General features: G+C 41.5%; 4 protein-coding genes and 1 long non-coding RNA gene across 6 annotated transcripts in view; 3 read left to right on the top strand and 2 right to left on the bottom strand.

Moving 5' to 3' along the window:
* Positions 1 to 2,730, top strand: part of gramd1a (GRAM domain containing 1A) — a gene marked incomplete in the record, with an annotated part of 40,689 nt that extends 37,959 nt beyond the window's left edge. The window contains 1 exon segment of the mRNA XM_024258282.2: positions 2,413 to 2,730. Within this exon segment, the coding sequence (XP_024114050.1) occupies positions 2,413 to 2,533 (121 nt within the window).
* Positions 2,731 to 5,071: 2,341 nt separating this feature from the next.
* LOC112136658 (zinc finger protein 664) lies at positions 5,072 to 7,990 on the bottom strand. The gene is made up of 2 exons (XM_024258511.2): positions 7,755 to 7,990; positions 5,072 to 6,318 (listed from the first exon to the last, which is right to left on the bottom strand). The coding sequence occupies exons 1-2, from the start codon at positions 7,903 to 7,905 to the stop codon at positions 5,462 to 5,464; spliced, it is 1,008 nt and encodes a 335-aa protein (XP_024114279.1). The 5' UTR covers positions 7,906 to 7,990; the 3' UTR covers positions 5,072 to 5,461.
* On the top strand, positions 7,271 to 8,190 carry LOC112136660. The gene is made up of 2 exons (XR_002917392.2): positions 7,271 to 7,552; positions 7,643 to 8,190. It is a non-coding gene; the product is annotated as an uncharacterized LOC112136660 (long non-coding RNA).
* Positions 8,191 to 9,032: 842 nt separating this feature from the next.
* LOC112136659 lies at positions 9,033 to 17,716 on the bottom strand. Its single transcript, XM_024258513.2, has 5 exons — positions 17,496 to 17,716; positions 11,692 to 12,018; positions 10,140 to 10,430; positions 9,909 to 9,950; positions 9,033 to 9,810 (listed from the first exon to the last, which is right to left on the bottom strand). Exons 1-5 carry the CDS (start codon positions 17,572 to 17,574, stop codon positions 9,680 to 9,682), a joined length of 870 nt encoding a protein of 289 aa, XP_024114281.1. The 5' UTR covers positions 17,575 to 17,716; the 3' UTR covers positions 9,033 to 9,679.
* A 4,651-nt stretch (positions 17,717 to 22,367) lies between these two features.
* psmc4 (proteasome 26S subunit, ATPase 4) overlaps positions 22,368 to 23,069 on the top strand; it is a 6,787-nt gene continuing 6,085 nt past the window's right edge. Inside the window, exon 1 of one of the 2 annotated variants that reach the window (XM_024258509.2) lies at positions 22,368 to 22,518. In XM_024258509.2, coding sequence (XP_024114277.1) covers positions 22,486 to 22,518 — 33 coding nt within the window. In that variant the 5' untranslated portion in view covers positions 22,368 to 22,485. The other variant, XM_024258510.2, reaches the window with a different exon arrangement.

A 23,069-nucleotide genomic window follows, 5' to 3' on the forward strand; every position in this document is an offset into this window, starting at 1 on the left:
GTTGGTGAGGAATCTGCTCCACATTTAAAGGGCCATACCCGGATTTCTTTAGTCTTTCAGAGTAAACTGTATCCAGTTTTTGGTCATAAATTACCTAACAAAATTTTTTTTTTTAATGAAATATGAGTTATTTTCGTGAAGTAAAATGACTCGATCTCTGAGGCTCCGCCTTTTTTGAGGGTGCCGCCCATTTCATGATGTCATCCTAAAGCCGTTCTCAACAGAGTCTCACCCACAAAAAAAACAACCAGAAAAGTAGGTACATACTGTGTAGTCCGGGCGTTTATCCCAGAAATTTGGACAGAATTCTGATGAATCCACACGGATTCTGATGGATAATGGTTCATTTTGTGGTGAAATTTGATCAAAAAATGAAAACCAAAACAGAGGAACATTTCAGGATTTATTGAAATGAGAAGATTGTTCTGATCAACACTGACTGTGCACGTTTGTTCTCTGTGAAGAATCATCAATCTGCGTATCAAAAATTATTTTCACGCGCACCTTTCTGTCTTTGCTCGATAATCAAAGCTCAAACCAGTTCTTCTTTTTTTATATATCATTTTATTGCCTTTTCGACATATTTTCAAACATAAACACAGATCAGCACAGTACTAATCCAGTCATAAAGATTGTTTCAACAATGTCAAACAGAGAGAAGGAAAAAAAAGAATTCAAACTGTGTTCAAAATAAATAAGTGAATAAATAGTAATAATAACTATAATAATAATAATACATAAAAATAATAATTAAAAATATATTTACAAATTTTGGGGAAAAAATACAGAAAAACCATCAATTATTATTCAAAAATTAGACCTTTTAGCGTAGAGGCTGAGTTGAGACCTTTGAGACGGAGATAATGTTTCCAAATCTTCATTAAATGATCCTTCGTGGAGTGGAGCAGACAGGTCAAGTATTCAGAGGGAAAAGTTCAATGAGTCTAAGCCAGTCTGCTTTAGAGGGAGGTTTCTCATTATCCATGACAGGAAGATGTTCTTCCGTGCAGCGTAAGTCAGGATATCGTACAGCCTGCTAGAGGTGGAGCTGCGTTTAATGTCGCTGTAACCGAGGAGCAGAGAGACTGGATTCAAGGTCAGATCTGTCCTGAAGATCTTCTCCATGTCCTCCAGAATATTAACCTGCATCAGTTCAAATAAAAGCAAAGAGTCTCTTGCAAACAAGTTTCTCATGTGTCTTATCCCCTTATGTGACCAAATACTGTAACCGACATCTTTCATCTCAGGCTCGAATTCAGGACCCCCCCCCCCCACCTGCCTTGCCAAAAACCATGCTCTGACTGTGTTAATGGTGACCAGGTTATTACCACACAGATTTCTGACGTGAGATTTTTACAGGACATGGAGGCCAAGAAGAGAACAGTGAGTCTGTGATTTTTCAAGGCCTAACCAGCCCGAATTTGGGTATCCACCCATTCTGCAACAAATCTTAAAATAGATGCCAACTGATAAAGTTTAAAATTAAGCACGTCAAGACCACCTTTGGATATAGGGGGCTGTAATTTTGAAAATCAGTTCTTCTAATTTGTTGTTCCCCTTCTCCACCAGGAAATAGTCTGCTCCCCTTTCCCACCAGGAGATAGTCTGCTCCCCTTTCCCACCAGGAGATAGTCTGCTCCCCTTCTCCACCAGGAGATAGTCTGATCCATTTCTCCACCAGGAGATAGTCTGATCCATTTCTCCACCAGGAGATAGTCTGCTCCCCTTTTCCACCAGGAGATAGTCTGATCCATTTCTCCACCAGGAAATATTCTGCTCCCCTTTTCCACCAGGAGATAGTCTGCTCCCCTTCTCCACCAGGAGATAGTCTGATCCATTTCTCCACCAGGAGATAGTCTGCTCCCCTTCTCCACCAGGAGATAGTCTGATCCCCTTCTCCACCAGGAGATAGTCTGCTCCCCTTCTCCCGTCTGCTTGTGTCATTCTCGGATACGTTCAGGATCCATCCCAACATGCCGTGCAGATTTCTCTCCAGAAGTTTGAACGTTAAATCGAATGAAACGCAGACATGCTGTTAAGGCCGACTCTAGGATGACCTCATGAAATGGGCGGCACCATGTCATGATGAGGCGGAGCCTCAGAGATCGAGTCGTTTAACTTCTGGATAGGAAGAGTTCATGAAAAGAACTGGTATTGTGTTCTTCAGTGGGCCAAAGATCATTTAAAACGTCCACATGAGAGGCTGGAGGGAAATCTTTGATGACATCACAGATCTGTTTTGATCATGTGACTCCCAGAATCCGGTTGGAATCAGAAAAGGTTTCTGCTCCAGGATGTTCAGTCTGGAGGAGAGGAGGCAGACCTTCCTGCTTCTCCTACAAAAATACTAACTTTATTTTTTAAGAAATTCCTTTTTTTGTCTTTTTCTCTTCTTAAACTCTTTCGTTTCAGACGTTTGTTGGTTTTCCGAGTGTTGGTGCCTCAGAGCGGCGTGAAGCGAACAGAAGCTCCTCCTCCTTCAGTGTCTCCAGCAGGTCCAGCTTCATCAGGAGGATCTTCTCTGCGGCGCTGACAGACAAAAACCACAATCTGGATGCAGGACTTTCATGGTTGTTCTTCAAGTCTAGACTGGTTCTGATCCAAACCTGAACCTCAATTCAGACCTCTTCTGTTCTGAAGAGCTTCAGTTCTTCTGCAGGTGATACAACACCGCCACCATGAGGTCACAGAGGAAATAAAGCTTTTTCTGAATGTTTTATCTGAAAATGATGATTAGTTTGGCGGATTTTTCAGTCATTATTTTCTACACTCAGGAACAGATCATTTCTCATGAATATGAACAGTTGGTGAAAAAAACATTTTCTGATTAAAAATTCTCTTTTTTATATTTTTATTATGTTTGTATGTTTTTTTTCTCAAAACTTCTCATCAAAGTTGCTCAGAAATCACCTGCAAGGCCTACTGGGAAGTTCTGTCAGGCAGAACTGGTGTAAGGGGCGGAGTCAGCATCTAGCTCCACCCACCTCCTCTGAGGAATGTGCTTTTTCTCGGGAAGGCGGGTCCAGGCCGGACGGTTCTCCAGTGTGACTCCTCCGTCCTCCGACCGATTCAGACATTTACTCCCTGAAACCTTTGGAACAAAGAATCTCGAGCAGAGAAAAGATCTGAAACTTCTTTGTTGTGATGGAAAACCTGCTTTTATTGTTTCTTTGGTGCTTTTTAAAAACTTGAACATTCTTGGAAAGGCAAGTTTATTTGTAGCACATTTCATGTACAGAGACAATTCAAAGTGCTTTACATAAAACATTAAAAGAAACAATCAAAAGAAATAGTAAAAATGTGATCATTAGAATAAAATTAAAAGAAAGTAAAAAGATTTTAATTTAAAACAAGCATAGATAAACAGTCAGACGTAAACGTTTGAATACATATTAATCAAACTGAGAACAGGTGAGTCTTTAACCTGGATTTAAATACACTGAGTGTTTCAGCAGATCTAAGGTTTTCTGGAAGTCTGTTCCAGATCTGTGGAGCATAGAAGCTGAATGCAGCTTCTCCATGTTTAGTTCTGACTCTAGGAACTGATAAAAGACCGGATCCTGATGACCGGAGAGGTCTGGCTGGTACATACTGGGTCAGGAGGTCAGTCATGTATTTTGGTGCTAAACCATTCAAAGCTTTATAAACCAGTAACAGAACTTTAAAGTCTATCCTCTGACAGACAGGTAACCAGTGTAAAGACCTCAGAACTGGACTGATGTGGTCTACTTTCTTGGTCCTTGTGAGAACCCGAGCAGCAGAGTTCTGAATAAGCTGCAGTTTCCTGATGGATTTTTTTGGTAGTCCTGTAAAAACACTGTTACAGTAATCAAGTCGACTAAAGATGAAAGCATGCACTAGTTTCTCCAGGTCCTGCTTAGACATCAGATCTTTAATCCTTGAGATATTTTTGAGATGATAATAGGCTGATTTAGTGACTGCCTTAATGTGTTTATCAAAATTTAGGTCTGTGTCTATCACTACACCCAAGTTTCTGGCCTGGTTGGTAGTTTTTAGTTGAATAGATTGAAGCTCTGTAGTGACGTCTAACCTTTTTTCTTTAGCCCCAAAGACAATAACCTCAGTTTTGTTTTTGTTTAATTGAAGTAAGTTGTGACACATCCAGTCATTAATGTCCTCAATGCATTTACCAAGAGCCTGTACAGGGCCTCGGTCTCCTGGTGTCAGTCTAATATATATCTGTGTGTCATCTGCATAGCTATGGTAACTAATGTTGTTGTTCTTTATAACCTGGGCCAGTGGGAGCATGTAGATGTTAAATAGAAGTGGTCCCAGGATGGAGCCTTGGGGCACTCCACATGTAATTTCTATTGGCTCAGAGGTGAAGTTACCAATTGACACAAAATATTTCCTGTTTTCTAAGTACGTTTTGAACCAGTTTAGTACTGGCCCAGTGAGACCCACCCAGTTTTCCAGTCGTCTGAGTAGTATTGCGTGGTCGACTGTATCAAACGCAGCACTGAGATCCAGTAAAACTAGCACTGACATATTTCCACTGTCTGTATTCAAACGTATGTCATTAGTCACTTTGGTCAGAGCCGTTTCAGTGCTGTGGTTCTGTCTGAAGCCGGACTGGAAGACATCATAGCAGTTGTTATTTATTAGGAATTCATTTAACTGATGGAAAACAGCTTTTTCAATGATCTTACTTAAAAATGGCAGGTTTGATATCGGTCTGTAGTTGTTCATTTGAGTTTTGTCTAGACTGTCCTTTTTTAGGAGAGGTTTGATTACAGCTGTTTTCAGTGAAACATTCAGTGAACATTCTTGGAAAAAAATCAAAAGTTTCAATCAAAGACTGTTTTGGCAAATCCTCATTCTTGATTTTAACCTGCTGAACCCTTAAAGCAGCAGAGGGGTCAAACTCAATCCCACACGGGCCAAAATCCAGAACTCACCTGAGGTCACGAAGTGGAGGAGCATTTACTGAACACTCTAAACGACATTTCTAAAACTTTAAAACTGTAACTTTTTAACATAATTATGAATAATAAAAAAGGCAGGAATATTATTCCAGAATAAATAAACTTAAACCTTAAATAACTTTCAATATTTTACTCTCCATAAAAATATATTTTGTCAAAATTATACAAGTTAGAAATGAGCTCAAGATAACATCGGGTCATTAATAACAATAAGATGATCTGGAGGGCCGGATCCGGCCCACGGGCCGTGACATTGACACGTCTCTTACAGGGTCACGCGGTCTGGCTGCTGCTGGTCGAGGGCGGGGCTCACCTGGACAAGACGCCAGCCCCGTCACAGCGTCACACCTGGACCCTTTAGCGTCACCACTGAACCATGTTGGACTGCTGGAGGACTCGTGAACCCAGCAGGGACTCGAACCACGACCATCCCGCTGTGAGGGGAAGGTGCTGACCACTGCACCACCGTCCACCCCAAACCTGCCCCTTCTGACAGGAAGTGAGCTGCAGTTCTCTCAGGGGTGGTTCCTCAGGTGTGTAGACAGAGCGCAGCTCTGCGTGAAGCTCCGCCCACAGAGCTGGCAGGAGAAGGGTTTCTCGCCGGTGTGGATCCTCATGTGAACGGTGAGGGTGCAGTTCTGCGTGAAGCTCCGCCCACAGATCCGGCAGGAGAAGGGTTTCTCGCCGCGGTGGATCCGCATGTGGACGTTAAGCGCGCAGTTCTGGGTGAAGCTCCGCCCACAGATCTGGCAGGAGAAGGGCCTCTCGCCGCGGTGGATCCGCATGTGGACGGTGAGGGCGGAGCTCTTGGTGAAGGTCTTCCCACAGGTCTCGCAGGCGTTCAGCTTCTCGCCGGTGTGGACGCGGCTGTGGATCAGGAAGCACCGCTTCCTCTTGAAGCTCTTGCCGCAGATCCTGCAGGGGAAGGGCCGCTCGTCGGTGTGCGCCACGGCGTGGATCCTCAGCTGGTACTGGAACCGGAACACCTTCCCGCAGACGTCACACTTGAACAGGACTTTTCCCGCGTCCGGACGACACTCATCGTCTACTGCGTCTTCTCCCTGACTCTCCAGCATCGGCTCTGCGACGTCCAGAGGCTGCGGCGCTCCACGCTGGCCCTCCTCCTGGTTCTGGTCCTGGTTCTGGAGGAGCAGAGGATGCTGTCGGCTCGGTTCTGGCTGATGGCTTTCCTGCTTACCCGCCTCCATGAACGGCTCCATCTCCTGCTTCACTCCTGGCCGCGGGTCGTCCTGACTGTGGTGCAGCTCCTTGGCGGTCTGCGGAGGTTCTGGTTCCGCCAGGTCCAAACCACACTTCACCTCTGAGAGGCAGAGGAAGTCCTCGACTTTGAACGTTTGCTGCTGCGGGGAGTCTGCAGGAGAACACAAGATGAAGATTCAGAGGTTGAAAGTTGAGGGGGCGGAGTCAAACATGAGACATTTCAGACACTAAACAGAATATTTGATTCTAAACATCGGATGCTGTAGATCAGGGGCGTTAAAGTCAATTACACACGGGCCAGAATCCAAAACACACCTGAGGTCGCGGCGGAACAGGACAAACTATAGAGAGATAGAGTATTACCTTTCCATCAAACTCATTTTGACAGGTGACCTTTGACCTGCACATTCCAAAGTGATGACGTAACAATTTGATATAGACTTTATATCGATTTAATATAAAGTTTATATCAAATTAATATCAAGTTTATATAAAGTTTATATCAAATTGTTACGTCATGTGCAGGTCAAAGGTCACCTGTCAGAACGAGTTTGATTGACAGGTAATACTATATCTCTCTAACTATATTGAACACTACATTTTTAAAACTTTAAAAATGTAACTTTTAATATAATTATGAACTAGATGTATATCATTACCTGTAATAATACTAGTGTGAATGCTGGAAGCTGAATCTGACCACTGAAGATGCTAGTGCTGATAGCTGAAGATGCTGAAGATGATACTTGGCTAGAGTATTACAACCAAACAACTAAAAACAAACACTTAGGTTAGCCAAAACAGCTAGCATGTAGCTGAAATATCCCTGCTGCTCTGCAGAAACTATGTCCTAAAAAAAAAAAACCTGTTTTCATTTTGGCTAAAACGGCATCATGGTGATGAAAAGACTTCTGGGAACGCTGGAACAGATGATGGGTGGAGCTTTAATCCTGGATGCAGTGAATGAAGACATGAAGGTGGCTGGTGTTAGAGTGGAGGATGCTGAAGATGGAGATGGAGGAAAATGATTGGCTGTGGTGACCCCTGAAGGGAAAAGCCCAAAGGAAAAGAAGAAGAAGAAGAGGAGGAGGAGGAGAAGGGGGAGGAGTGGAGCTTTAATGGAACCAGAGGATCTGTTTCAGCTTCGATCTGGAGCCTGAAAATCTTCACAGATGTTTGGATCTAAAAACATGTGAATCTGCTGGAGATTTGCTTTTCTATAAAGGGAGGAGCATCGTGTTCAGTGGGCGTGGTTACAGCATGCACAGGTGTGTATGTGCCCCTCCCTCCCCCGAGGGCTGCCATGCGCGGAGGGGATGTTGTTAGGCCGTTTCCATGGTAACCACTTCCAGCTGAAGCTGCTGCTGTCACCATCCGGTTTGAAGGTAAAAAACGAACAAAAACTTTTTTTTTTACTAGGACGAACTTTTCTCCAGAACTTTCCGGGATAATAACCTGATCTGATTTAACGGCAGAAGTGAATGAAGCATCAGAACCGGGTCGGATGTTTCGCGGAATAAAAGCGGAACCACGAGCGCATCTGGAGTCCAGCGCTGAAGGACGGAGTTCGGTGCTGTGCTGGTTCACCTGGACCCGCGCGGACCCGCAGCAGTTTGCGCTGGCGGTCGAGCTCCTGCTCGTACCGCAGGATGGTCCTCTCGAACTCCGAGAAGATCTCCTCCGCGGCGGCCGACAGCTTCTGGCTGATCAGGTTTCTAAGGGAGCCGAGAGGGGACATCTTTAGTCTGTTTGTTTGGACGGAACCGGACCGGACCCAGACCTAATGCTGCTGCGCTTCTTCTAGGAATATGTGGACACCAGATTTACAGAGCTCGGTGCTTTACCGCCACCTGCTGGTCAGGAGGGAGATGGACCGGCTCTTTTTGGTTTTTTATTCAATAATTTTATTTAAAAAATGAATACAAGCAGAATACAGTTTGGAAAAATCCTATTTAATAGGAAATGTAGTATAGCAACTATTTTTAAAACACAAAAATGAATAAAAGCTGTTATAGTTTATTAATCTTGTTGGATTGTTAGGTTAATTGTTTAACAGCCGCATAAAACCTTTATAAGAAAAAAATGTAAGAAGTTAATTCAGTGCATTACGGGTTTGAATCAAACCTTATTTGAAGGTTTTTATAAAAACACATTTTCCGTCAGGATGAGTCAGGATCAGTCAGGATCAGTCAGGATCAGAGCATTGACTGTATAACACTACACGATCTTTGGTTCAGAGTGAATAAAACAGCACATTTAAAAAGGGTTCTTCAGGGTATTAGGGCCAGTTTACAAAAAAAAGAACTGTAACTGTTCAATTGCAAAAATAAAGTTGTAAATTTATGCCTTAAAAATTCATTAGCTAAATGTATGACTTTTTTGTCATACATTTACAAGAAAAAAACTCATAATATTATTGTTTATTTATTTTGGTGACCCTGTTTACTCTGTCGTGGTTTTAAACTCTAAAATACATGTTTTACTATTTAAATATATAGTAAATATGTGAAAAATCTTACATTTGAGCAAATGTCTACTTTAAATTGAATGAAATACGAAATAACTAAAAAAGCAAAAAAAAAATGTGAACCTGAATTTGTAGCCAATTTAAAAATAAAGATTATTTGTAACAGCTGATGATTTGAATGATCAGTTTCTTCATTTCTGTCTCTTTTCTTTTTCATATGGAAGTGATATTCAAAGACAAATGTGGTTTTCTTTCTCATTTTTCTGTTTTTTGTGTGAAGCCCTTTAAGAAAACTGAAAAAAAAGTCAGTGAGGCAGTGGGCGTGGCTTATTAAATCACAACACTTCAAATCATAAGAAAATAATAAACAAATATATTTTTTAATTCAAATTCTGTAGATTGAAGCACATTTGACTCTTGATGCTGCAGATTCAAACACACGAAGTTAAAGAAAATTTGAACAAATCAAAACATCCTAGAAGGTCAGAAAGAGGCGATGAGGGCGGAGTCTACATCTGTCCAAACGTTTTGACCACTGCTGCTGCTTCACTGGAGGAACTTGATCATAGAAACAGGAAACATCATTTACTCATTCATTTATTGTTATTTCGTAATTTATTGATGTATTTGATTCACATAAATCAGTTTTAGTTTTTTTCTCTCTTAAAATATAAACAATAAAACAACAGAAAGCCAAAACAAACATGGATTCTTGAGTTTCAGCACATCATAAAATATAGACAAAATAACTGACTTCTTTATTGTTTTAAACATTGTACTGATGTTTATGGCTGTAGCCTCTGATTTGTGGTTGAGCTGATTCGCTGCATCATGACTGAAACCAGAACATGAGAGCAGAAACCTTCAGTGGTGAACAGCTGAAGGTCAGAGTTCAGCTGGTTCAGGAGGATCCATCAGCAGGGACGGTTGAGCTCCTCCCTCCTGGTTCCAGTCCGCAGCAGCAGAGGAGCGGCGACTGTGTTCCTCGTGGAGGCTGATGATGACCGTGACGCCGTCGGTCCACAGATTCAGCTGCTGAGGTCCTTCAGCACACCTCCTCAGGAGGTTCCTTCAGCCTTCTGCTCATCTGCACCATCCCCAGGACCAGCAGCACCGTGACGGGGACCAGCAGCACCATGCCGTACAGCAGCCACGGCTCCGGGGCCACGCCCACAACTGTGATGGCACAGAGCACATGAGAGGCGTCCTGCAGGTAAACCTGCTCCTGAGGGCTTTTAGAACGAAATCCTGCACGCTAACATAATGAGACTCACAGGGACGGCTTGATGTAGTGTTGGCTCCGCCCCCTCCTGCCTCTGAGAAGAAAACAGCAGGGTTAGTGAAGTTCTCCTGAGCTGCTCAGCAGGACCTTGTTTGTCCTCTGCAGAGATTCTGGTTCAGTTCTGCTCCACGGTTCCTACAAGAACCAGAACCGCTTTCTGTAGGCGTGTTCGCCGCCTCATCTGGTTTCAAACGACCGACCTTTGAGGCAGAAAGAGGATTACCGGTCTCATTGAGGATGAGGAGGCTCTCAGTCATCAGACCTTCTCCGAGGAGCAGCCGGCACTCGTACCTCCCGGCGCCCTGCAGGGGGGCGGTCCTGGACAAGGTGAAGGGCTGGGCCTGAGCTGTGGCTGCGGCTGCATCTGCGGCTGCATCTGCAGCTGCATCTGCATCTGCTGGGACTGTCTGTCCATCATGGAGGATGGACAGCGAGAAGGCGGCGTCCTGCGTCACGTTCCCCTGGCAGCAGATCCTCGTGTGGTCCAGCATGCAGCGCTCAAAGAGCAGCTGGTCTGAAACGACAAACACGGATGTTTCTGGAAGCTGCAGCTCGTCTGCCAGGAGGCCACGCCCAGCTGAGGCGGAGCTCCTGCTGCTCCTCCTCTTCATCGTTTCAGTGCTTCCTCAGCAAACCTTCATTCAGCTCAAACATCTCATCCATCAGTTTCTGTCTCACATCTTTTTGTGTCAAAGTTTTTCCAGCTTCTCTGCAGGTCATTTTCTGACGCCAAAGAGGCAAAATCCTGATTTCTAGAAGCAGAAACGTCCTCGCTGCATTCAAAGATCAGACTGAAAATGATCCTGAGGGCGTTGAGCACAAACCTCCTTGACTTTGAAGCTGTAGAGACGCTTCACGTTCTTGTTTAGAAACGTCGATGCTGACGTTCATCGATCAGACTCTGAGCGTTTCGTGGTCAGATCATCGATCTATTGAAATAAACGTTAACAAACGTCAGAAGAGATTTGTTCTGTTGTTTTTGAAAACTTCCCGTCACGTCCTGGTGGACCTTTCTCCAACCGGTCCTCCGGCTCACCTGCCAGGTGTGGCCAATGGGCCTTAATGGGCACGTGTTGGCCTTTTAGGACAGAAGAGGGACAGGCAGGGGGCTGGTGTGTTCGTTCTCTTTTACGCTCTTACACTGCTGGGTTTGTTCTTTTAGTTTGGGTAGTCTTTGTTTGCAGGCTTTGTTTATTTGTTTTCTTTAGGCCACATGTGTCAAAGTCGAGACCCGATGTTATCTTGTTCTTATTTCTAACTTGTATAATTTTGACTAAATATATTTTATGGAGATTAAAATATTGAAGTTATTTAAGGTTTAATTTGATTTATTCTGGAATAATATTCCTGCCTTTTTATTATTTATGTTAAAAAGTTACAGTTGTAATAATGTAGTTTTAGAGTTCAATAAATGTTTCTCCTGTTCGGCTGCGACCTCAGGCGTGTTTTGGATTTTGGCCCTGATTGAGTTTGACATCTTCGTCAAAGTTCCAGCAGCTTTTACTTCAGGAGTTTGTTTGTTTATGACATCAGTTTCAGTTTTCAGCCTTTTGATAAGATGATGAATCTCTGTGATTTCTGCTTTAGGAGCCCAGAGTCCCATCATGCACTGTGGGACACGTTTGTGGAGTTTCTCTGTCCTGTTTGAAAGCATCACAAACACATTTTATAAAGAGCGTCTCCTCCAGTTTATTTCTTCTCCTTCTGGACCTTTTGGAACCCCTCCCTGCAGCAGGACCCGAGTCCGAGTCCCGTCAGGTGTCACTGAGGTTTACCGTAAAGCAGAAGTGTGGTTTTCTTCCCGTTCGTCCTGTAGCTCCCCTTGGGTCTCGTCCGGAGGGAGACCTTACAGAGGTAGCTCCCGCCGTGGGCCCAGCTGACGCCTCTGAGCAGCAGCGGCTGGTTGGTGGGCGTCTGGGCGTCGCTCTGGTTGGGCGGCCTCACCTCCACTTTCTCAGTGCCTCTCCAGAGACTCCAGTAAAACACGGGCGTGGTCATCAGGCTCTCGCTGGAGAGCTGAAGCTCGCAGGGCAGAAGCACGTCCTCGCCCACGGCGGCGGAGACGACGGGGGGCTGCTGGACCACCGCCTCAGGGAGGACACCTGGAAGACAGTCGAAGCTCAGATGGGAGACCGTGAGGGAGCGGCAGGTAGAGGGCCACTTCACTGGTGTCACCTGTGTACACCTGCAGAGGGCTGATGAAAACCCCTCCCCCTCAGTCAGGTGAGGGTTCAGCGTCAGCCTGCTGCTCTCAAATGCTGCTCAGCTCCAGGTTTCAATGCTGAAACCATCAGACGCTGCAAAGCTGAGAGCTTCAATGTGCAGCCAGGCGGCGACTCTCCAGAGTGCGCTGCCTTTAACTTATATATATAGATATATACATATATGTCTAGTTACACACACACATATACATATATAGACATGTATCTACAGTTTATGGTCCTTAGATGCATTTTACATTCATGGAAGTATCTGGAGCATGGCTGCTGTTATGAGGAGGATTAGCATTTATTTTCTACTTTAACATCGGCTGTTTAAATTCCATTTTTGGCTCAAAGATTGTTATATTTTCTGTCTGGGTTTCCTGCGTGGGAGAGTCCTGCTCTGATCAGTTCTGGTGTTTTCTGGTGTTTTTCTCAGCAGAAGTAAAAGTGGAACCGTGATACCACATCAGATTACATAAGGGCAGCATTTTCCAGTCACAGCGTGATGACATCAAAACGTGGGCGGAGTCACTGGTTTGGAGATCTGAGACACATTTATTGACTTTCTGAAACAAAGAATTCTTTTTTTTTTTTAATAAATGTTTGTTTTTTTTTGTCTTTTATTTTCAGAAAGACTTCAGCCAAAAAAGAATATAAATTTTGAGGGATTTGATTGAAAGGAAAATCAAACCAAAGAACTAGAATATAAAACTGACAGACATTTTTTTATGCTCTTCCCACTTTTATTTTGTTCATGTAGAACACTAAAGAATATTTTGAGAACACACAGATCTGAGAAAAAGCCTCTAAAAAAACAAACTTTCCAACTAAAAGTGTAAAAGTTAATGCAGATGACAAAAGTTACAATATGATCAAAGTTTTGTCAGATGTATATAAAAATAATAAAATTAGACGTATCTCAACATTTTACCAGTCCCTGGTGGAAAATAGAAAAAGTTCAACATTATATATCAAAAGTAAATGGGAATCAGAACTTAATATAAAAATGACAGAAGAGGAGTGGTACAAAATGTGTTTCACACAGTGTTCTTCTACCAACTCACAAATATGGATGGAGTTTGCGTGGAAGAACCTGATCAGATATTTTGTAACGCCTCAAACAAAAAATAAACAGTTAAAAACTCCACATTCTTGTCGGAGACAATGTGGAAGCTGTGAGGGGAACCACACACACATCTGTTGGTCATGCCCAGAACTAAAATCCTTTTGGGCTACGGTAATCAAATCCACTAAAAACATGTTGGGATATCATCTGCCAAACACATTCACTGTTCTTTACCTGGGGAACACTGAAGACTCTGTACCTGTCGAAGATCTTTATTTAACAAGGATTTTACTTTTGGCGTGCAAAAAAGCGATAACAAAGAAATGGCATCAAGAAGACCCTCCGGGAATGAATCACTGGTTCTACATCATCAGGACCATTTACGAAACGGAAAAATTGACATTTCAATTAAAATTAAAAAGTGACCTGTTCAATAAAAGATGGAAAAAATGGAATCAATTTGTAGATCTACATCAAAAGACTCCTACACCGTAAGAAATGTATTTAAACTAAAATAACTACTCTTTATCTGTTACACCCCCCCCCCTTTTTTTTTGTTTGTAGTTGCTTTTGGTTGTCATATATATTAGTTAATTTATTTTGTATTATTATTATATTTTTTTATTTTACAGCTTTGCCTGGTATTTCATGTGTGTACACATTGTTTTTGGGTTGTTGGTGGATACTTGGAAAACACAATAAAAATTGAGTTAAAAAAAAACTAAAAGTGTAAACTGAGTCCAGACACACGGCGGTTCTGAAGGAGACCCGAGGTTCTGCGGCGCCATCATCAATGAGAATGATCCAATCATCGTGGGATGTTCTTCAGCACACATGTTCCTGTTTAAATTATGAATAAATAACCTCTTTTATTAAAAATTGAGTTAAAATGAAAGAAAACAAAGTTCCATTAAACTAAACGTCTGAGTGAAGTTTTTTGTTGTTTTTTTTGCCGAAAAACCAACAAGACAAAATCCAAAGATCAGGAATGAGATTTGCTAGCAAAGCTTTTGTTGTTGCTGTAGCTGCTGTAGTATCCTGCAAACAAAGCTAATGTGTTTCCTCTTTGTTTTGTGCTTTAAAGCTGCTTTCATGCCGAACGCCGTTCAGCTGTCAGTGGCGTCCAGTCAATGCACTGACGGCATGACGCGCCGCGTTTTCTGCCTCAGGAGACTTTCTAGCTGCAGAGCATTTTGGATGGACCAGCAGAACATTCAGAGTGAAGCCACAGCTGGAATGCCTGAACTTTGGTGAAGAATTTGCTTGTTGTAGGAAGGACTCAGGTAGCAGCTTCAGCCCCTCAGTGGGTGGAGCCTAAACCATCATGGAGGAGAATCTGATCGTTGTCCACCTGAACTTTAGGCTGTTCTTCTTATTTATAAGGAGACAATAATAAAATGTTCCTCTACTTGTATTTTTCCTCCTCAGAATGACGCGGACAGCAGGTCATAAAACTCAAGTCACAGAGAGGGAAGTACCGCTGACAGCGCCGTCATTCCGCTGCAGCTGCTGCAGTCGATGGTGAAGCTGGAGGACCGGAGAGTCTCTGATGATCTGATGAACCCGGACATGGAGACGTGGTTACCGAATAACTAAACCTGATCTCTCACAAATCAGGTTCAGTGTGATTGTTGACCACAAGAAAAGCGAGTAGCTTTGTTTGAGGACGCTACAACAGCCGCAGCAACAACAAAAAGGATCAAAGCGTTTCTTTGTAGAGCAAAATGCAGCTGAAGAAAGAGCAAACCGCGCCTGAGGTTCAGCGACCTGCAGCGCTGCCGGGCAGACGCAGCCGCCTTAAAACATGAAGGACGACTGAGTGTTTCTGAGTTTAATGTTGGAACTTTCTAACTTTCTGATCCTGTTTCCTTCTCCCGCTAATCAGAGGTCTGCAGCTCCACAGCCACATGTGGCTCTGTCATCTCTCCATGGTGACTCTCTGGCTGAAGAAAGATAAAATTAGAACAATAGTTTTAAGTAAGGATCACTTAATTAGCATTTATTTAATTTAGATTAATGTATAAATTGATGTCTGAGGTTCACATAGATGATAAACTCTGTAGTTTTTACATCCTGTTGACCTGAAGACGTCTCGTTTGATCAACTATACCTCCAGAATGAACAGATTTTATATACAAAATTTTGGTAAAAAGTTTGATGTTTTATAAGTTAAAAGCACAGATTATCTCATGCTGAACAACATATGTTACTAGGTCAAAACCTTTGGGGAGTGTTGGAGGTTTACAAGGTACCCAAACCCTAAATCGACCCTTTTTGGCTCTTTACATCTACAAATGGGACTTTAAAAGTACTGATTTTTGGTTTTTGAATCAATCAAATAAACAATATGTAAGCTACACCTCTGCTGCTCAGTCTGGCTTCACAAGCCCCGCCCCCTTTTTGGCATTTTTCAAAATATGGGCTGAGAGTAGAATAAGCTTCCAACTGCACTATTTAATTACTCTTTAAAAATACCAAAATCAAAACAAACAGCCCCCCAAATTGCTATTTTGTCATGTATATCCCCTGTTTATTATATAAAAAAATGTTTAATCTACCTGAATTGAAATTTTTATGGGAATAAAAAAAAAAAAAAAACATCAGCCCCTAGTGGGTTTTGAACCAACGACCTCTTCATTGCTAGACCAGTGCTCTAACCACTAGGCTATCTAGAAGGAGGAAAAAATAATCATGTCAAAGTTCCTTTTAACTATGACAGATCTGATCTGAGATGATCCTGTTTGGCTCAGAAAATAAGTTGTTATATATATATAAGCATTTATATGTATTTATAAAACACAAATATATGTGTTTTATAAATACATATAAATGTCACATTTTGAGAGATGTTACTTTCTTTTATATTTCTTCTTTCGTGCCACAGAACAGACCAAATTCCTTTCTGTTATTAACCCTTTAAACACAAACCTTTAACATACTGGACCTTTTCAACAGCTAACGCGATCAACGCGATCAACGCGATCAACGGGATCAACTCGATCAACGCGATCAACACGATCAACGGGATCAACTCAATCAACGCGATCAACTCGATCAACGCGATCAACGCGATCAACTCGATCAACTCGATCAACGCGATCAACGCGATCAACGGGATCAACTCGATCAACGCGATCAACTCGATCAACGTGATCAACGCGATCAACTCGATCAACTCGATCAACGCGATCAACGCGATCAACTCGATCAACGCGATCAACACGATCAATGCGATCAAAGCGATCAACGCGATCAATGCGATCAAAGCGATCAACACGATCAACACGATCAACACAGCTCCAGTAGATTCTGGATTTATCCTGTTACGGTTTACATCAAATCAGAGAAGATGAACTCTGGAGCTCCGGTGTTAAAGTGTTGATAAAAGTCCAGCTCTGAATCTATGATCATCGGAAACTTGCGTTCAAGCGACTATTTCCAATGAAACGTCTATAGAAATGCGTTTATAACTGATATCCGTCCATCATTACACATTTTTAAGACACTATTTTGGCTCCACTTACAAAACGCGTCCATTCAACATGTTGAAATTTGAATTATTTGCACTTAAATTCCATTTTTTCAGCTCCAGAATCCACTGGAATCGCATTAACGGTGCAGTTTGAAGAATGAGTTATTTTGCTGCAAATGTCCTCTGTGTTAAAGGATTAATAAACAGAAGTTCATAAATATAAATCCATATTTCCTAAAGACTAAAGTGAGTCTGCGCGGCTCCTTCTGGGGTTTGATGTTAAAGGTGGCTGACCCGCTCCAAGGTTATTGTTCTACGTACATTTATGTTTTTAACGTGTTCATTTGTGTCGTTAGAGTTTCAGTAGCTACGTTCCTTATGGTTCATTTGTACTGAAATCATGAAATAATGTTTTATGAGATGAATAATAATTAATAATCACTCAACGTTGTTACTTGATAACATCTGCACTTGATGTGAACATATTGGATTCTGAAAACTACATAATGAAATGACTGAGTGGGATCATATGAATTCACTTTTCTAGAAAACTCTACTTGACTTTAGGGAATAATCACTAATTTAATCAACCAACGTCCCTTAAGTGTCTTTCGTTTCGTTGTTTAAATCTTTTTATTTCATTTTTTCTGTAATAAGTTGAAAAATCTGTGATTTTTTTGTCTTGTAGTGTCAACAATGATTGAAATTAACCAGATCAATCAATCAATCAATCGGTCCTGAAGGTCAATCCGCCTCATGTTCCCAGTCACCACTAAAGGTTTCCCGCTGTCAGGGTCTCAGAGGGCAGAGGTCGACCGGCCCCCCGGGCGCCGTTACCTGGCATCACGAGGAGCATCAGCACCGCGGCGCTCCATCTCTGCTCGGTGGAGGTGAGGCGGCGAGGACGTTGCTGCATGTCTGCTCTTCCTTCCTCTGGTGGTCGTTCCGTCTTCAAACATCAGAAGAAGACGAGCTTCCCTAAACGTTCTGCAGAAACTTCCTTCTAACCGTTTCACAACCCTAAAGTGGAATCGTTGAGTCTGGTTTCTGTTCGCACCCCCGCCCACGTGGGATCCGCCCATAATGACCCCGAAGCACGACCCGGGGGTGGGCCATCCGAGTGTTTCATACATACCAAGTCATTTAGGGCCTTTCAGGAGGAATATATCCTGTTGGTTCTGTGTACATAAAACACAAGACAGAAATGTTTGTTGATTAAAACAATCTGATCTGAAGATAAATCTGATCTGAAACCGTATTTTCATCATGACATCAATGAAACAACAGATTAGCAATAGTTTCAACATTTTATGTTTCTGTTCGTGAAAATTGTAAAGATTTGTGTTCAGAAATGTTTACTTTCTTTCCTTTAACTGCACTTTTTATTTTATTTCCTGTTTGGAGAAAATCCTCTCTGCAGTACGACTGTTGCAGCCAAGTGTTAGTGTACAGTCAGAAAACGGAACGTCGGCTCATTGTCCACCAGAGAAGTGGGTCTGCGTCCATCAACAGCTGCATCCGTGCCAGCCGCCAGGCTGCTGCGATGCTCAGGGTCAAACGCCGTCCATTTCCCGCCCATTTCCCGCTGATGGAGAAGCTCCTGCAGGGTCTTGTTGTCAGGTGTCTGTGATCCGAATCCAAGTCATTTGAAACCGATACCGAGTCCTGATCCGAGACTTTTGTAAAATGAAAAAAAAAGTAAGAAACTGATCCAGGTTTTATCTTATCATGTGAAACAGCATTTCTGTGACAGAGCTTCAACCATCAACTAGATTAAACTGTTAAACTAGTGAAAACAGGTGATAACTAGTTATGTATAAAGTTTAGTGACTGCAGCGTTCGGATCTTCAGAACGTTTTGGATCCACAAAATGAAAACAAGAACTTTCTAACCGGAATGGTGGTTGTAGTTGAAATGTGATGAGTCTCCATGAGTTCCCGTCACTGGAACCATTCATTAGTTTGGTTGTTTAAGTGAGATTATGGATTATGGTTATTATTCTACTGAATCCTCATTTCCTGCTGTTGCAGTGATCTCTGGGAGATGAAGGACAAACACAAAGGTCGTTGTTTATGTCACGACAAAAGGCAGGTTGTGGGTTTAAACGTTTGTTAGCAGTTTTAGATCCTGAAGTCCGACTCTGAATCTCTCTGAGCGTCCCGACCCGTTTTAATCCTGATCCATCTGCTGCCGTGTTCTAATGCGCTTTACAGTAAAATGTTCTGATCCGTTGATGATCTGCAGAATTCTGGTGGAGGATTTATTCATTTACATTGACAAACCTGAAACACACAGATCAGAATAACACCATATATTTAATATCTGGTCCTGATCTTTGACAACATCTGATTTTGTGAAACAACAAGCTTGATTTCTGATTGTGTGATCCGATCAGATCATCCCCACAAAAACCTTCTTCATTTCATCTTCTCCATCCAGGTTTCCATCAGGCCGACGGCGTTTACCTTCAGAGTGTTTCCTCTCACTCTTCACTCGGCTCTTCTGTTACCACCACATGCATTATACTATATATACAGTCAGTGATATACAGTCAATGATATACAGTCAGTGATACACAGTCAATGATATACAGTCACTGATATACAGCCGCGATCACATCAGTTTGTCCTTTGATTCTGGGTTTTGTTGTGTTGAGGTTTGTTTTGTGGTGTGTTGTGTTTTGTTGTGGTGTTTTTTCTGTGTTTTTGCAATATGTTCTTTTGGTGTCTTCTGCTTTGTGTTGTTTCTTTATTGTGTTTTGTGTTGTGTTATTTATTTTATTGTTTTGCTGTATTGTTTTTTGTGTTGTTGTATTTTTCCTGTGTTTTTGTTTCTTTTTTTTCTTGTGTTTTTATTGTCTTTTGTTTAATGTTTTGTTGTGTTTTTTGCTTTTTTGTGGTGTTTTGTCATGTTTTTATTGTGTTTTTGTTGTGGTATTTTATTATTGTGTTTTGTTGTGTTTTTAGTTGTTGTTGTGTTTTTCAGTGTCTTTTGTGGTGTTTTGTTTTGTGTTGATTTGTTGTGTTGGGTTTTGTGTTCAGGCCGTGTTGATCTGTAAGTTGCTGTTGTTTACCATGTTTGTAAACAGATTCATTACTTGTACAGATGATCTTTCTGGGTTTTTTGTGGTTTTATTAACGTCTGAACTCGACTTCTCTCCGATTCGTCCTTCGTCGGATCTGCTGCAGTTTTTCAGTTGAAACTAAACCAACATTCAGCGGAAATGTGAAGACCCCCCCCCCCCCATGGTGGTAGGAAAGTGCTGCCCCCCAAACAGGAAGAGGATATTGAGGCTGACTTCAGGCATTGAGTCACTCTGTGGTGAATTTCGCTCCTCCAGCTTCACGGTTTGTTGCAGACGTGAGATCTCAGTCAAAAACAAGTCCTTTTGTTTTTGTGAACTGTTGTGTTTTTGTCGTGCAGTTACACAATCAGACATTCATGAAGCTCAAACATTTCTGATGTTCACCGTTCACGGTCGCCACAGCCAATCAGCTTTCACTCATCCGTACATTTGGTCCGGCAGAGTTTTAGCTGGACGCCCGTCCTGATACAAATTTGGAGACCAGAACCGTCTGTTCGGGTCGGCCAGAAGACCTCAGAGGAATATTAGCTGGTTGTTTGATGAGTTGATTAATGAGAAACACAAACATTTCTGATCAGATTTTCTTCAGTTCATGAACAAAGTTCTGTTCTTCTGTTGGAGGTTCTGATTCTTCAGTCTGAGGATGTTGTTGTTCTGACCAGAAAACCGCTTGAGGTTTGGGATTTGAATCCTGTTCAGTTTGCAAAGATCCAGAACCGGCTCTGGGTCTGAGGCCCGGTAAACAAAGAGAACCAAGCTGGGCGACTGTTAGCTTCGTGTTTCTGGATCAGATGTTTGTTTCTGACTCCAAATTTACAGAAAGTCCTTCGAACGATTTGCAGTGTCCTCTGTTGTTCTTTAAAACCTTTTGGATGAAAACTTTATTTTGTACGACTCATTATGAATGATCCATATCATTTTAATGTTACTTTTTTTCCTAAAAGTTTTTAATAATATTTTTGTTACTCTTACGTTGTGAATGTTTCTTTTTTTGTATTTAATCTCTGCCTCTTTGGTTCTATTTTTGTGGATATTTTTTTAGAGATTTTTGTTTTACATGTTTTTGTTATCCTCTTCTAAAACATGGCATCAGAATTTGTTCATTTATTTAAAATTGCCTGCAAGAAAGTGGCGGTGACCCAAACGGACCGGGTAAAATGTGGATGAAAATAATGGAAAATAATTCATTTTTAATTGTATTGATCTAAGGAAACTATTTTAACGTTACCTCATAATTGCTGTGAAACTCAATAAGTTTTTTCTGAACAATCAAAAAAAATAACAAAAACTTCTTATTGATGCTTTTCTGTAAAACTACATTTAGATTAACGTGTTTTTAGCTGTTCCATCAAATCTGACATTTTTGATAAATGATGTTGAAAAGCATCAAATGCTTTTGTGTTTTTCAGCCGGTCGCTGACACAGACCGGCTGGTTCTGCTGCTCAGGTAGCACAGTTGTTCTTTTCCCTCCGTTTTCACCTCTCTGCAGACATCTCTCCTCACCTAACACTCTCCGGACGTCGGGCATCAGGATGTGGTTAACAAGCAAAAGGCCTAGATAGAACATTTCTCTTAAAGCAGCTCAGGTGCAAAAACATTAGAAGTTAACACATTTTATAGGTTCAAAATTCACGCCATGGAAAATAATATTGCTCAATTGTTTGTAATTAATTAATCACAGTTAACTCAATAATTTGACACCCCCAGTCTGAATCAAGAAGACTTTTACACAGGGGGGGGACCAAACCTGCAGGGTCGTCCGCTCCACCTCAGCACCACAGCTGCATCACTGCTTTACATGTTTCTAACCATTTAATCCTGAGATGAACTCTTTTTACTGCAGCGTGTTTTGATGTTTTTCTGCTCTAGACGCCTTTGGTAGGTCTGCTAGAACACACTCAGGAAATACATTTTTGAAACTTCTTCTGTTGACGTTGTTTTATTTTAGAGACTTGTTTTCCATTTTTCTGTTTTTTTCAGCCGACTTTCCTGATATTCTCTTTCAAGTGTTCCATATTTTAGTGGTTTAACACACATGCTATTTTTAAATAGAAAGGTGTTATTATGTCACATTGATTTCCAAATATCATTTATTTACCCTTAAAGGTGAGAAAGGTTAAAGGTTGGAGGGTTGATTTTGAGGGTTGGTGCTGATTTTATGCCACTACAAACAAAGCAGGTCAAACTCACAGCTGTAAGAAGAATCTCAGCTTCTCTCAGGAGACCAGCTGCAAAAACCTCTTCATGGACTTTCCTGGACTCTGAAGAATAACTGACTTCTTTAATTGAATATATATAACTTTCTATCAGATTGTAACAGGAGAAAATATATAAATGACCACCATAAAACAACATTTTTTTGATGTGACCCCATCTGTATCCTCTTATTTAATACCTCAGTAAGACTCAAGAAAGTGCAGATCTGAAAAGCCATATTCAAAGTTTCTTAGGAATTCAAAGTAGATTTATTTTATTATATTTTTATTAAACGTAAATGAATTTATTTTATTTTATTTTATTTTATTTTATTTTATTTTATTTTATTTTATTTTATTTTATTTTATTTTATTTTATTTTATTTTATTGAGGCTCCACTTTGTTTGATCGGGTGGTTTCAAGATCCACCAGCAGATGGCGGTAGTAGCCTTGCAGGATCTGTAACAACCATTCGGACACAAAGAAGGAGAACTCATCGTTTACGTCTCTGTTGTTTACGTCATCGCGTTAGTACCTAGCTTAACATGGAGGACTTGGTAACGGTGGAGAAGAGTCCGGTAAGAATTATGACTTTTTCTTCTGTTGTTGGGAAAAACTATTCCACGTGAATGTCACCGGACACGCGCGTGTTCAGGAGCAGCGCTGATTTGATTAAGTTCCGGTCTTTCTGTGCTTGTTTGTCCGTAAACCGGCCGGAGCCTAAACCTGCCGATTCATGCTGGTCAGTCATTCATGCTAGCTTGTAGCGTTAGCATTCGGAGGTAACTCCGAGAAGTTTAAGGACATTTACTCCAAAAAATGAGTTTCCATAAGATTGAACTTTATATAATTCTAAAAGACGCTCATTTAATGGTCACTGGTGCTTAAACGTAGTCTTAAAGAATGTAAAAAAAATCTTTGTACCCTCGATTGGTAAATGTTAGCTACATGCTAAATAAACTGTTTGTCTCAGAGATAGAAAGTAAATAGAAAAAAATAATAGAAAATATGGGAGTAGATTCTCTGTAATCGGCCCATTTTCTTCATTATAATTTTCACCTTTTTTCCCACAATTCACTGAATGCCAAAATCACATCAACACATTACTTGACACACTTTCTAAAGATAA

Source organism: Oryzias melastigma, linkage group LG16 (assembly GCF_002922805.2).
Source record: "Oryzias melastigma strain HK-1 linkage group LG16, ASM292280v2, whole genome shotgun sequence".
In the NCBI taxonomy this organism is placed as follows: domain Eukaryota; kingdom Metazoa; phylum Chordata; class Actinopteri; order Beloniformes; family Adrianichthyidae; genus Oryzias; species Oryzias melastigma.